The sequence below is a fragment of the Spinacia oleracea genome, chromosome 5, assembly GCF_020520425.1.
Source record: "Spinacia oleracea cultivar Varoflay chromosome 5, BTI_SOV_V1, whole genome shotgun sequence".
Taxonomy (NCBI): Eukaryota; Viridiplantae; Streptophyta; class Magnoliopsida; order Caryophyllales; family Amaranthaceae; genus Spinacia; species Spinacia oleracea.
Window position 1 is genome coordinate 104,886,279 of NC_079491.1, and position 17,224 is coordinate 104,903,502.

Sequence of the window (17,224 nt, forward strand, 5' to 3'; positions counted from 1 at the left end):
ATTGCAACATGGGGCTTCACGATTTCTACAACAATCTTCAACAAGAAGAACCAATCATTCCACAACTTGAAGATGCTCAACATAAGAAGGTAATAAAATCATTCAAAAAGCTTTTGAAGAGTGAATGTTTTGATAGTTGGAATAAAGGATTTTGTGAATGGTGTGATGAACCATTACTTCCGGTACATGAGTGCAGTCATAGTGGTGATAATTGGGATTTTGTTGTGGTATATGATGAAGAAGGTGATTATGTGATTGCATTGGAGTTCAATAATAAGGACACACCAAAGGTGTTTGATAAAATGTCAAGCAGAACTATCGTTCAAGAAGAAGCAAGTTCTGCAGTAGCCAAGAACAAGGTTCTTGATGCAGAAGAACCATTGAAATATTCAATGCCCACACCATCCTATGTTAATCAACAAGCAATCGTGGCCAAATGTGAATCAAGTTGTCTTGAAAAAGTGGCCAATGTTTCATTATGCCTTCAAACTGAAATAGGGTTGCATTACTATGATGGTCAACAAGGTGATTTGGGTGATAAGTTTAGTCATGAGGAACGGGATCAATGTATCATACTCTTTGTGCCCGTGCTAGTCAACATGAGGGAACAAACTAAGCTGAAACAACAAGTTGATCAACATAAATCAGATAGGGCTCTTCCTTGGCCTCCTCCTCCACATCCTCTTTAATTGCAAACTATATGTCAGCTGAAGCAATCAAAGAAGAAAGATGCTAGCCTAATTAGTTTAAATGTCAGTTGTTTGGTGCATTCAGTAGAGAAAATAAGGAGGTGTGTCCAGAATTTCGATGGATTTCTTGGTTACCTTGATGACATCAATCCATCATGAGTGAGTTTCATCAGTTGAGGTGTGTCCAGAATTTCGATGGATTTCTTGGTTACCTTTATGACATCAATCCATCATGAGTGAGTTTCATCAGTTGGTTTTGCTGGCTCCTTATAATTTTTTTTTCCTACTGTATACTGTCATTTTGATGCAGACTTGAGGACAAGTCTCTCATAAGGAGGGAGGAATGTTAGGGGAGCTTAAGTGAGATTCTTCTAAGTTTAGTTAGTCTTAAGTAGTTAGATAAGCTGTTATACTTTGATCGGTTAGTGTAGCATATAAATACATGTAATCAGTAATTGTGTAATTCATCAAATAACTAATACAATTTCCTACTTCTAATCTCAATCTGATTCTCTCTCTCTCTTCTTTCTCTTCTCTGATCTTTCTCTTCTTCTCTAAATTCTTCTGTAAATTCTTCTCTAAGTTGATCTTCTATTTTCTATCTTTTGTAATGAGCAGTTGAGGATCTCTCCTCCTGCAACACATTAATCCATCCAAACTTTAACCAAACAATGATCTTAAGGTTTTTTTTATTGATAAATCAATAGAATTACAAGGTTAAAAATTAAAATTACAAAGAGAATATTAAAAAGGAAAGAAAAGAATTGGAAAGATGATTTTGGAAAGATTAAAAAAAGGTACTATAGTGGACTTGTACTCGCACAGAGAAGTGAAGAAGAAATACATACGGAGTAGAACAAGTACGCAGTACTCTCACAAAGAAGAAGAAATAGAACGAGATAATCCAGAACTAGCAATTGGATGTTCAGGCGAATCACCTAACAAGCTGTTTAACTCCTTAATAAAAATCTGCATAGCATTCCCTGGTAAACAAATGGGAACTACAATTCCTCTTTCTCCTTTCCCGTTCTTAAACGGGATATAAAAACTTGCCACTCCCGGTATAGCTCCGACTCCAGCTTTAGCGGGGCCCCCATATTTTGAAGGACCCCAACCATAGTCCAATTCACCAAAACCTGTACGGGTGACATCAGAAACCATGAAGGTTCGAACCACTGTGAAGTGGGGTCTACCTTTGAGGACCATAAAGGCAGCAAGTGACAACATGTACTTTTGTGTAACATTAGCCTTGGTCTTTTTAATGAGGTCAAAGGCGTAACCAATTGGGTTGCTGGAAAGTTTGCCGGCGGAGGAAATAGCTACCGGAAAAGCAAAGGTGTTGCCGTAAAATCCCAAAGGTAAAGGTGGATTGAATAAGGACCTAGAGTTGACAATGCAAATCATTCGAACTATTTCTTCTGGATCAAGTTGTAAGCTAATCGTGCGGCATCTCCAAAGACATGCAGTAATAATTTCAAAGGTTGATGATTTTACGTATGGTGGGATGAATCGTTTGAGAGCTGCTATCTCGGTGGGCCCTATACGATAAAAGTCATTAAAACATAATGTATGAAATTAAATCTTGTCAATGCTGAATAGTTTTGGGATACAAAAATAATATACGTACCAAAGAAAAAGGACTTGTGAACCATGTCATCAAGTGGAATAATGGTGTTGTTAATGTTACTGTTAGCCACCTCATCATACTCGCGGTGCTCACAGGTTGCTCGGGGTGGTTCTCGAGCGATCAGAAGGTGGCGTTCCCATACAGGCAGAATTGACGGGGATTGAGCCCCACGGGCGAGCTCAGCCACTGCGTTCATGAATTGAAATAGGCCTGGAGCATCAGTCATTGTGTGGTTTAATCGGATTGCTAATATGAATCCACCACATTTAAGTCTAGTCACCTATTCACAGAGAAAGTTAAATCATATCAATATAATATAGTTGTCATACGTATAGACGTATACTCCCTCCGTCTCGAAATACTTGATCTGTTTTTCTTATCGGGTCGTCCCTTAATACTTGACCTGTTTATAAAAATGGAAATATTCTTACAATATTATATTATTTCTCACTCCACCCCTATTAACCCACCTACCCCCTACTCCATACAAAAAATAATTAAAAATTCAACCCCTACTCTCCCCCAACCCCACCCATTTACACATTTCTCATTAACTACATTAAAATAATACCCTATTATCAACTACTACCTATTAAATTAAATAAGTCAATTCAAGTCCCTTAAACTCTGTGCCGGTCAAACCGAGTCGAGTATTCCGGGACAGAGGGAGTATATAAGTATGTTCAATTAATCTAAAAGCTTCCCCGTACAAGTCTACAAATAATCTACGCAGTAGGTGCCAGTAAGTAGTAGCTCAGATAGAGATGGTTATTAATATTTGGTATCTAGTTTTTTGTGTCAGACTTTATGCATAATACCAAGTATTTTCTCCGTCCCTTAATACTCGCACCGATTTGTCCGATACAGAGTTTAAGACATTTTTTTACAATTAATACATCGTCTCTTTGTGTAAAAAAAAGTAATCTACCTCAGGTTTCTTAATTGTAGGCATATATTCCAAATTCCCTTTTTCGTACAAATCCTTGTTAAAAACATGAAGGCATGAAGCATAGTGTATGTAGAGTTAGGTGCACGGGACATTTAATTAGGGGATTTTTAATCGACGTCTATTTCGCTAAAAACGCCCGCGTATTAATGTTAAAAGGACAATTATGCCCTTTACTTAAAAACTAATTAATAAATTTTAAATAAAGACATTTTTTAAAAACTAACTAACTTCACATTTTTTTTATGAATCGGAAATAATAAATAATTTTAATTTTTTGACTTGTATTTTTCAACAAAAAAAACTCTTACAATTTTTTTTGCAATTCTAATATTTATTTTAATTAAGATTATAAACGAAATAATGAAAATTATCAAAATTATAATCGAAATAATTAAAATTAGAATAGGAAATGAAAAGGATTTTTTATTTTACTTTATAAACAGTGGCCAATTGGAGTTCTAAGCCAGGGTGCGCCGCCTAGAAATGGCGGCAACCACCATGGCTCAGCCGCCCAAGATCAGCGGCTGAACTATGGTGTCTGCCGCCATTTGTGGGCGGCACTCCATGGCTTAGAACCGCTAATTGCGGCCGGCAACAAGGTACAGAATCCACGAGGAAACCCGCAGCCCAGAACGACCGGTCAGTCGACCACCCAAGCCGTCGTACACCCAGATCGACCAACCACCCCTAACCCAGAACGACCGACCACCCTAACCCAGACGACCGACCACCCCTAACCCTAACTGTAATACCCCGAATTTTTAAAACTCGACTAATTATGCTTAAGTATTTTTATTTAGTTTAAAATCATTTTAAATCCTAAATTCAAACTTTATTTTAATTAACGAAGTTTTATTTCGCTTGAATTTTTAATTTTTACAAGCTTAATCTTAATATTTTCGGATTCTAAATAATTTCGAAACGTTCTTATCTTTATTCAAAAACTAAACCTATTTTACAAAAGTTTTATTTCACGATTTATTTTTTTCAGATTATATTAATCTCGTATTTTCGAGAATAATTACGTTTTAAATATTTCGTACGTTTTCGTTAACGACTTATTCGGAAAATAAATTCAATTACTTGCACTTTATAAAATTATTTTTGGAAATTAATTTAGCCAAATCATTATTTTAATTTTAGTTAATAGTAATTAAATTCTGAAAATTAGCTCAAAATTACGAAATTACCCTTATTAACACCTAAATGAAACAAGTTAGTTTCTCTTCTTTCTCTTCTTCTTCCTCACGCCACTTTGGCCATGGAAGTCAAAACCTTCATTTTCTACTTGTCACCACCACAAGGCAACTCAATCTACTTGTCACCACCATAATGCAACTCAAGACTTACTCATCAAACCTATTTGAATATCTGGAAATCTAAACTAGAATAGCTCATCTTAATCATCACTTTCATTGATTCAATTTCTTCCACTTGTCAATACAATCAAGCTGAGTTGTTGCATTCATGGAGCCCCATGACAACTATAAATAGCTGCTCAACCATCCCAAATGAACCACAATTCAGATTAACAATCAATTACAATTTTCACCATTGAAATCCATAAAATTTCTCACCTTTACTGTAATTTCAAATCAAACCACCACCACCACTCTTGCCGCCTACAACCACCGTACCACGCCCTCCTTATTGCTCCGACAACCCAGCAGCACCACCACCCTTCGCCGTCCCTTCCCCCGCGCCCAACCTCCCCTTCGTCGTCCCTCTCCGCTGCGCCCAACTCCCTCCACCCCTCTCTTCCACGAAGCCACCCCAGTCGACACCGCACCTCCCTGCCACCACCATCACCCGCGCATTGCGCCGCCCAGAACCAGCCACACCGCCCTCCACCTTGCCCGAGTAGCGACGTCAGTGCAGCCATCCCCTCCTCTCCTTCTTCCTTTTCGGCCCTGTTCTTGCTCTCCCCTTTGGTCGACTTTCACAAGTCAGGGAACCAAATTCTGGAACTTTGGCTTAATTAAAACATAAACGGGCCGGCCCAATTCTAAATTACTTGGGCTTTGGTAAGATCTATTCTATTCTCTTTAAACCTTATTATTATTCATCTTTTCCAAATAATTTTGATAAGTATTTCATAGTTTGTCTATATAAATAACTAATAATAATTATTTGTTATTTACAGGAAGTTATTATATTTTATTGACTTAAAAAAAAAAAAAAGGAATATAATAATATCATATGAAAATAGATTTATAAACTAAAAATATTAATCGTTTCAATATTAATTTTACAATATTAATTTTACAATATTTATCGTTTTAATATTAATTCCATAATTTAATATTTTGAAAGAATCCGGACTCGGAGCTCAGAAAGAACGAACCAAGGACCAAGCTTAACGTAACGCGGAATTAAGGTAACGGCTATTGCTAGTACCCGCAATTCCCTTATAAATGCGTTTATGAAAATACAATGTTATGAACTATTTATGGATTGAATGCTTTGACATGTTTTATGAATTGCGGGAAATGAAATGTGATTTGATTAAATTATTTATTATAATATTATTGATTGAAATTCTTATAAAACGATCTTTATAAGAAACCATGAATGAAATGATGTCTCTATGATGCCAGGAAAGAAATGATATTTTATGGATCCCAGGATCTAAATGATGTTTTATCATGATCTCATGATCTAAAGGAATTATGTTACTTCTACTGAAGTAAAAAGGCTAAAATGTAAAATTAAACGAAACATGATAAATGAAAGTGAAATTCCTAGTCCGTTTGGCAGTATATGTTCACAGGTTACGATTCTCGGTCATGCATGTACCCATGGGGCATCCGCCCATTGAGCCAAGGCTCTCATGTTTTCGGGCCAAGGTCCCATGTTTTATGGACAGCGGTCCATCGTGGAAGACGTTCCACCATGTCATACTTGCCACAACTAGCATGTGCACCCTAAAGTTATGAATGAATTAAATAAAGGACTTTATAAAATGTTTTACATTATTCTATTCTCCCTGTGTTATTAAATAAAATGAATTGAAATGAATTTACGTTGCTAGAATAGTTCGTTACTGAGTCTTCGGCTCACCGTTTTTGTTTTCTGGTTTAGGTACTGCGGGGAACGATGGAGACGAGTAGTGGCGAGGAATTTCACTTGAATAATATTCACTTAGTTTATGCTTAATGTTTTAATAGTTTAATTAAAGACTTGTACTAAGTTATGCACTTTATTTTGGTAATATAAGGAATTATTATATTAACTTTTGGGATTTAGTAGCTTATGATTGAAGGTTGCCTTGTAATTCCCAATAGGGAGTTACGGCGGGTAATGTCCCGACCAAATTAGGTTAATTCCGCTGCTAATTATGCTTTAATAATTGAATTAGAGGTCGGGGCGTTACAGTTTGGTATCAAGAGCAAAGGTTCTGGACCATAAGTGCTAAACCTTATGGGTTTTCGCACGAATTGAATTTATTAGGCTTTAAGTAAAGAGTTTTAAGGAATGAATTAAAAAGAATGCTCTTAAATCTTGCTAAGTTAAAATGAATATGAGAGTGAATGTCGTGTGGGCACAAATGCTTGTTACCGATGTGGAAGTCATGATCATTACGTCAGAGATTGCCCAAATCAAGTGACGTCAACCATGAGAGGACCAGTTCCAACTAACAACGATCGTGGTCGTAACAACAACCATGCCTCAGGTTCAAACCGCAACCCACCTCGACCACCGCCAACTGGAAGAGTTTTTGTGATGAGACAAGATGAAGCAGATGAGGATGATAATGTTATCACCGGTACCTTTTCTATCCATTCTTTACCTGCCCATGTTCTTTTTGATTCTGGAGCTTCACATTCCTTTATTTCACCATTGTTTGCTAAATGTTTAAGTTTGAAACCTTGTTGTGACTTTCATGCTATGAGTGTTTCCCTTCCTAGTGGAGAAAGAGTGAAATGTAGAACCATGTATAGAGATTGTCCCATTGTAATAGAAAATGTAGAGTTTCTAGCAGACTTAGTAGCCTTTGACCTATCTGAATTTGATGTAATCTTGGGAATGAATTGGCTGACTAAGTATGAAGCTAACCTTAATTGTTCGAGGCAAAATGTGACCCTTAGAACACTAAATGGAGATAGAATTTCATTCCATAAGTTAGTAAGAAAACCAACGATTCAAATTGTCCATGCTTTGAGAGCACGTAAAATGATTGAGAGTGGTTTATCTGGTTACCTATGTAGTGTTGTTGACCTAAATACCCCTGCGTCTTCCATTACTGACATCCCTGTTGTATGTGAATACCCGCATGTTTTTCCAGAAGAAATACCTAGTATGCCCCCATCAAGAGAATTAGATTTCAGCATTGAATTAACCCCAGGGTCAACCCCTATTTCTAAGGCACCATATAGAATGGCACCAGCTGAGTTACAAGAATTAAAGAAACAATTAGATGAGTTACTTGAAAAAGGATATATCCGACCTAGTGTTTCACCTTGGGGAGCCCCTGTATTGTTTGTGAAGAAAAAGGACGGAACTTTGAGGTTATGCATAGACTATAGAGGGTTAAACAAGATTACTATTAAGAATAAGTATCCTTTACCCCGTATTGATGATTTGTTTGACCAACTTAGAGGTGCAAAAGTGTTTTCAAAGATTGACTTGAGGTCTGGATACCATCAACTTCGAATTAAACCCGAGGATATTCCAAAGACAGCCTTTAGAACCAGATATGGTCACTATGAGTTTATTGTGATGCCTTTTGGATTAACCAATGCGCCAGCTGTATTTATGGATTTGATGAACCGTATTTTTAAACCATACCTTGATAAGTTTGTAGTTGTTTTCATTGATGATATTTTTGTATATTCTAAGAGTAATGAGGAACACGAGGAGCATCTGAGAAAAGTGTTAGATATGTTGATTGAAAACCAGTTATATGCTAAGTTGTCGAAATGTGAATTATGGCTTAAGAAAATATCATTTTTAGGTCATATTATTTCTGAGAAAGGTGTATCTGTTGATCCCGAGAAAATAAAAGAAATTGTAGGATGGCCTAGACCAACCAATGTACCTGAAGTACGGAGTTTTATGGGTTTAGCTGGATATTATCGAAGATTCGTTCAAGACTTTTCTAAGGTTGCCTTACCCATAACTCGATTAGTTAGGAAGAATACCAAATTTGTGTGGAACGATGATTGTGAATGTGCATTTCAAGAACTTAAGAAACGTCTCACCACCGCCCCTATTCTTACCCTTCCATCTGGGACTGAGGGATTTGTGATTTATAGTGATGCTTCTAAGAAGGGGTTAGGATGTGTCTTAATGCAAAATGGAAAAGTTATAGCTTATGCTTCGCGTCAACTCAAAGTTCATGAACAAAACTACCCTACCCATGATCTCGAACTTGCAGCTGTTGTTTTCGCTCTAAAAATTTGGAGACATTATTTGTACGGAGCGTCGTGTCAAATTTTCACTGACCATAAGAGTCTTAAGTATATTTTCACCCAGAAAGAACTCAACATGAGACAACGTAGGTGGTTAGAACTTCTTAAAGATTATGACCTTGATATTCAATACCATCCCGGAAAGGCTAACGTTGTTGCCGATGCATTAAGTCGGAAATCTCACCTAAGCTCAATCCTAACTTTTTCTCGAGCCAACCAAGATGATATGCAAAAGATGGAAATTGAGTTTATCAAGGAAGGAAGTGCTTGTTTGAATGTGATGGTAATAAAGCCAACTTTGATTGATGAGATTAAGGAAGCGCAATGTAAAGACTCACAATTAGAGAGAATAAGGAGTGGGGTGGGAAATGGAAAGTCACTCGGTTTTGTCATTCAAGAAGATGGTACGTTAAGGTTTCAGGGAAGATTATGTGTGCCTAATGATGAGAAGTTGAAAAAGAGAATTTTAGAAGAAGCTCATAGTTCACCATATTCGATTCACCCAGGAGGAAATAAGATGTATAAAGATTTGAAGCAAGTGTATTGGTGGAGCAATATGAAGCAAGAAGTAGCAGATTATGTGGCTAAATGTTTGACATGTCAGAGAATCAAGATCGAACATCAGAGACCAGCAGGTTTGTTACAACCTCTGGATGTGCCAGAATGGAAATGGGATTCCGTGTCGATGGATTTTATCTTGGGCTTACCGAGGTCAACCAAGGGAATGAATTCTATTTGGGTTATTGTTGATCGATTGACAAAATCAGCACATTTCTTAGCAGTAAAGAACAATTCGAGTTTAGATCAACTGGCTGAAATATATGTGAATACTATTGTGAGATTGCATGGGGTGCCTAGTTCGATTATTTCTGATCGTGATACGAGATATCAATCCACCTATTGGAAAGAATTGCAGAAAGCTCTTGGAACAAAGCTCAACTTCAGTACTGCATTTCACCCAACGACTGATGGTCAAACAGAACGCACTAACCAAATTGTTGAGGATATGTTGAGAGCATGTGTTTTAGATTTTCAAGGAACTTGGGAAAAGTTCCTACCTATGGTTGAATTTTCGTACAACAACAGTTATCAGGCCACCATTGGTATGGCACCGTATGAAGCTCTTTATGGAAGGAGATGTCGAACACCGTTGTGCTGGAGTGATATTGATGAAGCACGTGTTATAGGACCTGAATTGATTCAAGAAACTACTGACAAGATTCGTTTGATCCAATCAAGAATGAAGGCAGCACAAAGTAGGCAAAAGAGTTATGCAGACCAACGAAGAAGACCATTAGAATTTGAAGTTGGAGATCACGTGTTCTTGAAAATTTCGCCAACGAAAGGAATAATGAGATTTGGTCAAACAGGAAAATTGAGCCCAAGATACATCGGGCCATATGAGATATTAGAAAGAGTAGGAGCAGTAGCATATCGGCTAGCTTTACCAACCGACTTGGAAAAGGTGCATAATGTGTTCCACGTGTCGATGTTAAGAAAATATGTTCCTGATCCTATTCATGTGATTACGCACGAACCCTTGTTATTGCGTAACGATCTTACATATGAGGAAAAACCAATTGAAATTCTTGAACGAAGAGAAAAGCGACTTAGAAACAAAGTAATTCCAATGGTTAAAGTCTTGTGGGCCAATCACTTGACATCTGAAGCCACATGGGAAGTCGAAGCACAAATGAGATCGAAATATCCCCAGTTATTCGTTGAGAAACGATAAGACGCATGAATCTTTATTATGTTAAATGAATGATTATGTTATAATGTTATTCGATCATATTTGCATAACGAATAAACGATTGAGTATGACATGTATGATTTCTAAGAATGGAAAGTTCGACTGAGCTCCAGTTTCGAGGACGAAACTTTTTCTAAGGGGGTAAGAGTGTAATACCCCGAATTTTTAAAACTCGACTAATTATGCTTAAGTATTTTTATTTAGTTTAAAATCATTTTAAATCCTAAATTCAAACTTTATTTTAATTAACGAAGTTTTATTTCGCTTGAATTTTTAATTTTTACAAGCTTAATCTTAATATTTTCGGATTCTAAATAATTTCGAAACGTTCTTATCTTTATTCAAAAACTAAACCTATTTTACAAAAGTTTTATTTCACGATTTATTTTTTTCAGATTATATTAATCTCGTATTTTCGAGAATAATTACGTTTTAAATATTTCGTACGTTTTCGTTAACGACTTATTCGGAAAATAAATTCAATTACTTACACTTTATAAAATTATTTTCGGAAATTAATTTAGCCAAATCATTATTTTAATTTTAGTTAATAGTAATTAAATTCTGAAAATTAGCTCAAAATTACGAAATTACCCTTATTAACACCTAAATGAAACAAGTCAGTTTCTCTTCTTTCTCTTCTTCTTCCTCACGCCACTTTGGCCATGGAAGTCAAAACCTTCACTTTCTACTTGTCACCACCACAAGGCAACTCAATCTACTTGTCACCACCATAATGCAACTCAAGACTTACTCATCAAACCTATTTGAATATCTGGAAATCTAAACTAGAATAGCTCATCTTAATCATCACTTTCATTGATTCAATTTCTTCCACTTGTCAATACAATCAAGCTGAGTTGTTGCATTCATGGAGCCCCATGACAACTATAAATAGCTGCTCAACCATCCCAAATGAACCACAAATCAGATTAACAATCAATTACAATTTTCACCATTGAAATCCATAAAATTTCTCACCTTTACTGTAATTTCAAATCAAACCACCACCACCACTCTTGCCGCCTACAACCACCGTACCACGCCCTCCTTATTGCTCCGACAACCCAGCAGCACCACCACCCTTCGCCGTCCCTTCCCCCGCGCCCAACCTCCCCTTCGTCGTCCCTCTCCGCTGCGCCCAACTCCCTCCACCCCTCTCTTCCACGAAGCCACCCCAGTCGACACCGCACCTCCCTGCCACCACCATCACCCGCGCATTGCGCCGCCCAGAACCAGCCACACCGCCCTCCACCTTGCCCGAGTAGCGACGTCAGTGCAGCCATCCCCTCCTCTCCTTCTTCCTTTTCGGCCCTGTTCTTGCTCTCCCCTTTGGTCGACTTTCACAAGTCAGGGAACCAAATTCTGGAACTTTGGCTTAATTAAAACATAAACGGGCCGGCCCAATTCTAAATTACTTGGGCTTTGGTAAGATTTATTCTATTCACTTTAAACCTTATTATTATTCATCTTTTCCAAATAATTTTGATAAGTATTTCATAGTTTGTCTATATAAATAACTAATAATAATTATTTGTTATTTACAGGAAGTTATTATATTTTATTGACTTAAAAAAAAAAAAAAAAAGGAATATAATAATATCATATGAAAATAGATTTATAAACTAAAAATATTAATCGTTTCAATATTAATTTTACAATATTAATTTTACAATATTTATCGTTTTAATATTAATTCCATAATTTAATATTTTGAAAGAATCCGGACTCGGAGCTCAGAAAGAACGAACCAAGGACCAAGCTTAACGTAACGCGGAATTAAGGTAACGGCTATTGCTAGTACCCGCAATTCCCTTATAAATGCGTTTATGAAAATACAATGTTATGATCTATTTATGAATTGAATGCTTTGACATGTTTTATGAATTGCGGGAAATGAAATGTGATTTGATTAAATTATTTATTATAATATGATTGATTGAAATTCTTATAAAACGATCTTTATAAGAAACCATGAATGAAATGATGTCTCTATGATGCCAGGAAAGAAATGATATTTTATGGATCCCAGGATCTAAATGATGTTTTATCATGATCTCATGATCTAAAGGAATTATGTTACTTCTACTGAAGTAAAAAGGCTAAAATGTAAAATTAAACGAAACATGATAAATGAAAGTGAAATTCCTAGTCCGTTTGGCAGTATATGTTCACAGGTTACGATTCTCGGTCATGCATGTACCCATGGGGCATCCGCCCATTGAGCCAAGGCTCTCATGTTTTCGGGCCAAGGTCCCATGTTTTATGGACAGCGGTCCATCGTGGAAGACGTTCCACCATGTCATACTTGCCACAACTAGCATGTGCACCCTAAAGTTATGAATGAATTAAATAAAGGACTTTATAAAATGTTTTACATTATTCTATTCTCCCTGTGTTATTAAATAAAATGAATTGAAATGAATTTACGTTGCTAGAATAGTTCGTTACTGAGTCTTCGGCTCACCGTTTTTGTTTTCTGGTTTAGGTACTGCGGGGAACGATGGAGACGAGTAGTGGCGAGGAATTTCACTTGAATAATATTCACTTAGTTTATGCTTAATTTTTTAATAGTTTAATTAAAGACTTGTAGTAAGTTATGCACTTTATTTTGGTAATATAAGGAATTATTATATTAACTTTTGGGATTTAGTAGCTTATGATTGATGGTTGCCTTGTAATTCCCAATAGGGAGTTACGGCGGGTAATGTCCCGACCAAATTAGGTTAATTCCGCTGCTAATTATGCTTTAATAATTGAATTAGAGGTCGGGGCGTTACACTAACCCAGAACGACCACCCCTAACCCATTTCCCCAAAATTTATCCGGCCAAGTGTCTCGTTGTTCTGTTCTCCTTCCAAGTCGTCGCCGCCTCGTTGATCTGTTCGCCGTCTCCGCCTCGTTGCTTTGTTCTCTTTCGCCGTAGTGTTGATCTGATCTCCGTCGCCGCAGGTTGCTCTGTTTAATTTTTTTTTATTTCGCTCAATGCTTGCTGCCGCTCACAGAAGGCGGCCGAAACCGTGGTACAGCCGCTCAGAAATAGCTGCTGTAACCATGGCCCAGCCGCAGATCGTGCGCGGCTCAGCCATGGTTTTCGCCGCTAGTTCTGAGCGGTTATACCAAGGTTTCGGCCCAAAGAAGAGAGCGGCACTTATTTTTTTAAAAAATTGTTTGATTTATTAATCTTAACTGCCATTTTTCCTAAATTTTTTTTTAAAAAAATTACATTAAATATTTTCATAATGTATTTTTAAAATTTTGTGAATTTCATTAATTATTATTATTATAATTTATAATTTATATTATTGTTACTATTATTAATTATTATTATTATGGGATAAATTTTATAAGGGTAAAATCGTCTTTTCATGTAAAAAACGCGGGCGATTTTAGCGTAGGAGGACGTCGAATAGCGATACACTTTAATTAAGTGTGTTCCCTCCGTTTTTTGTTGTTCTTATTTATTGTACACTTTTGTTTCGAGAAATGATAATTGGGAGTATAAAAATATGCAGTGTGTAATAAATTAATGGATAATAGTAGGTATAGTAGATTAGTAGAAAAAAATGATGAAAATATGTATTCCCTCTGTTCCAAATTAGTTTTATATTTACCTTTGGATAGTTGTTTAATTATCAATTGTTATTTTATTGAAAAAGTAGAGTGATAGTACAACGTTGAGTATTTTTTTAATTGAATGGAGATAGTGTTGGGACAAAAAAGAATTAGTGGGAAAAAAAAAGAAAATATAATAATTGTGTGGTCATTCATAATATAGAAGTGTAAAAACTAATTAGGGACGGACGAAAAAAGAAAGTGTAACAACTAACCTGGGAAGGACGAAAAATGAAAGTGTAACAACTAATCTGGGAAGGAAGGATTAATTATTATGGAAAAAAATAGTAAGAGAGTAAAAAATGATGCACCGCCCGTCCCTTAATATTCTCACCGCTTTCCTTATAAAGTTGTCCCTTAATACTCGCCCCGAATCTATAAATGACATACTTTTACTATTATTATACCATTTCTCTCACTTGACCATGACCCACATATATTCTTACTTTCTTAAAAAGCATTAAAAAAATCCAATCCACCCCAACCCCCACCCCTTTATTTGACATTTTTTCCACTAACTATATTAAAAAAAATACACCACTATAAACTACGGAGTACCGCCTAATAAATTAATAAATCAATTAAATTGTATGAAACTTTGTGTCGGTCAAAGTGATGCTAGTATTAAGTAAAGGAGGGAGTAACAAAAAAAAATAGAATAAAGTAGAAGTTGATACATTAATAAAAATACCTCTTTTTTGAAAAGTGAATACATACAGAAAACAGAGGGTTAACTCCCCACCGCATTTTTTTTAGAAGTCACAATTAATATTTCGACTGTATCTTTTTATGAGTTATAATTATTAATTCCGGCCATATTTTTTCTTTTAACAAAAGGTCTTCCACCTACAAATTGTAAGTAATACTTGTACCTATCAACATGTGGTTTCTAAAATATATACTCCCTCCGTCCCAGAATACTTGACCTGTTTTTCTTATCGGGTCGTCCCTTAATACTTGACCTGTTTCTAAAAATGAAAATATTCTAACAATATTATATTATTTCTCACTCCACCCCTATTAACCCACCTACCCCCTACTCCATACAAAAAATAATTAAAAATTCAACCCCTACTCTCCCCCAACCCCACCTCTTATCCCACCTCCCACTAACTACATTAAAATAATACGCCACTATCAACTACTAACTATTAAATTAAATAAGTCAATTCAAGTCCCTTAAACTTTGTGCGGGTCAAATCGGATCGAGTATTCCGAGACGGAGAAAGTATATAGAGCGAGTATATCTTATTGTATCCGGCCCAAAGATGGGTCGAAGACGGGTATCCGGGTGCATTATGTAGTGTATTAAAAAAGTATTGTTATTCAACCAACTACAACATGATAAATTTACCTGGATGAGAATCAGAGGGGAATCTAAGACATTTGTAGAACCGGGGACATCAAAAAGAAGTTGTTCGAAACAAGGAAAAGGAGGTTGAAGTGCCTCCCCAAAATCCTGTAGAGTAACATCAGCATCAGCATCAGCCTCAGCCTCAATAAACATGATCCCTTCCCCATTACAATTCACCATCAGCTTCCTCCCTGATATCTCCATAAGTCGACCGGCTGTAGACACCTACTTTTGTCCCCATTCCCGCAAGGGAAAGGTTCGATGATGAAAGCATAAAAACTCCACTTGACAACGGATCTCCTATAAAATAAACGAATCTCGATTCCCCATTTTATTTCACCCGAAACCTGCTATTTATGGAAACCTGCTAAAAATAGTAACTACCGTAAAAGGTAGCTTCTAAAAGTGGCAAATCATAAAAGATAGAAACCTGTCAGAATTAGGTGTTGCATTCCAACATAAATCCTAAATGAGATAGAAAACTGCGAGAATCCTATTCCTAATATGATTCGGAAATAAGAGTTACGTATTAATTGAAATCCTAACGAGCTTAGAGTTCGTAACGGGCCCGGATGCATTCCGTCACAAAATTGATACGCGCTAAAAGACTCGAATTAATCTCAAACTCTACGGATTTCAGGAATCCGAATCTGACTAAAGAAAACAGCCCAGACCCTATTTTCAGCGCCTGGCTCTGGGCGCCGAAATCTTCGGCGCCCAGGCCTGGGCGCTGAAAATACCTGGGTACGTGTTTTTTCCTAATTCTTTGTGGATTAGAACTCTGCAATTCTATCTTTCCACGAACTCTTCCCTATAAATATCCCCCTAAATTCGACGTGAAAGGACACACAACAACACACAATTATATTCTGAGTATTGACTCCAACCCTTAGCCTAAGCCTCTCGCTGCGAAACTGTTCACGCGTTCTGTCGCAATGGATCCATAAATCGAATAGAACGTATCCTGTCCCATAATTGAGATTCGTTAAATAAAAAGGAGAAATAGCAAAGTCAAAGTGGTTAGTTTTCTGAGAACCGTGACGCACATCTCAAGGGTGCGTCGTAATGTGTCCCTTTTCGATGATTTAACTGCTTTCCTCGCCCTTTTTATGAACTGTTAAACTAACCTAATCTGATTGTTCCATCACGCCTAACAAATATGATATTTTTGGGAAATCGAATTATCATGCTAGGTCCCTTAATGCTATTTAAATCAGATAATCACGATCGAATTAGTATTATATGTTGCATATTGCTAAAATCAACTCAGATCAGTTTAATAGTTAACGCATGTCCCTTCGATTATTTATGCTGAGCTAGTAAGGATATCCTGCCTCTGGAGTTATCGACGAGCGAAGTACTCCTCTCGGTAGTTACAGTCCCCCGAACCCTCAATCTCTACCTTGCGGGTGTATGTTGAGAGATCCCCACACCAGGGATCACAAGGGAACCTACGGCCGTCGTGGTCAAACATAATTGCACTCCCTTTATGTCACGATAACCGGGTTTTGTCAGTTTTTCTCATTGTCGTTAAAAACTGAATGCCGACTCCTATATTACTAGTCAATTGGGTGTATACTCACAGGAAATCCAATTACACTTGATTGAATAAAAAGAATCGTCACACCCACGAGGGACGAGGTCACGCATTAGCCTCGCGCTTTTTCGACCCCCTCACAGTGGCGACTCCACTGGGGATAGTGAAGGAAATACTCGTGCTTGTAGGTAATTAAAATAGCCGAAGGGTGAAACGATCCTACCCCGCGTTTATTTCCCCATCAAGTTGGGACGACCTGAAAATCAGCATATTAATCTGAACGGGCAGA

General features: G+C 36.9%; 1 protein-coding gene across 1 annotated transcript in view; it reads right to left on the reverse strand.

Moving 5' to 3' along the window:
* Nucleotides 1-1,361: 1,361 nt before the first annotated feature.
* The window catches only part of LOC110799775 (benzyl alcohol O-benzoyltransferase-like), a 30,236-nt gene continuing 14,373 nt past the window's right edge, over nt 1,362-17,224 (reverse strand). The window contains exons 2-4 of the mRNA XM_056828852.1: nt 15,399-15,613; nt 2,317-2,596; nt 1,362-2,227 (exon numbers count right to left, since the gene is read on the reverse strand). Of these exons, the coding sequence (XP_056684830.1) occupies nt 1,563-2,227; nt 2,317-2,596; nt 15,399-15,613 (1,160 nt within the window). The 3' untranslated portion in view covers nt 1,362-1,562. The remainder of the gene's footprint in view (nt 2,228-2,316; nt 2,597-15,398; nt 15,614-17,224) is intronic.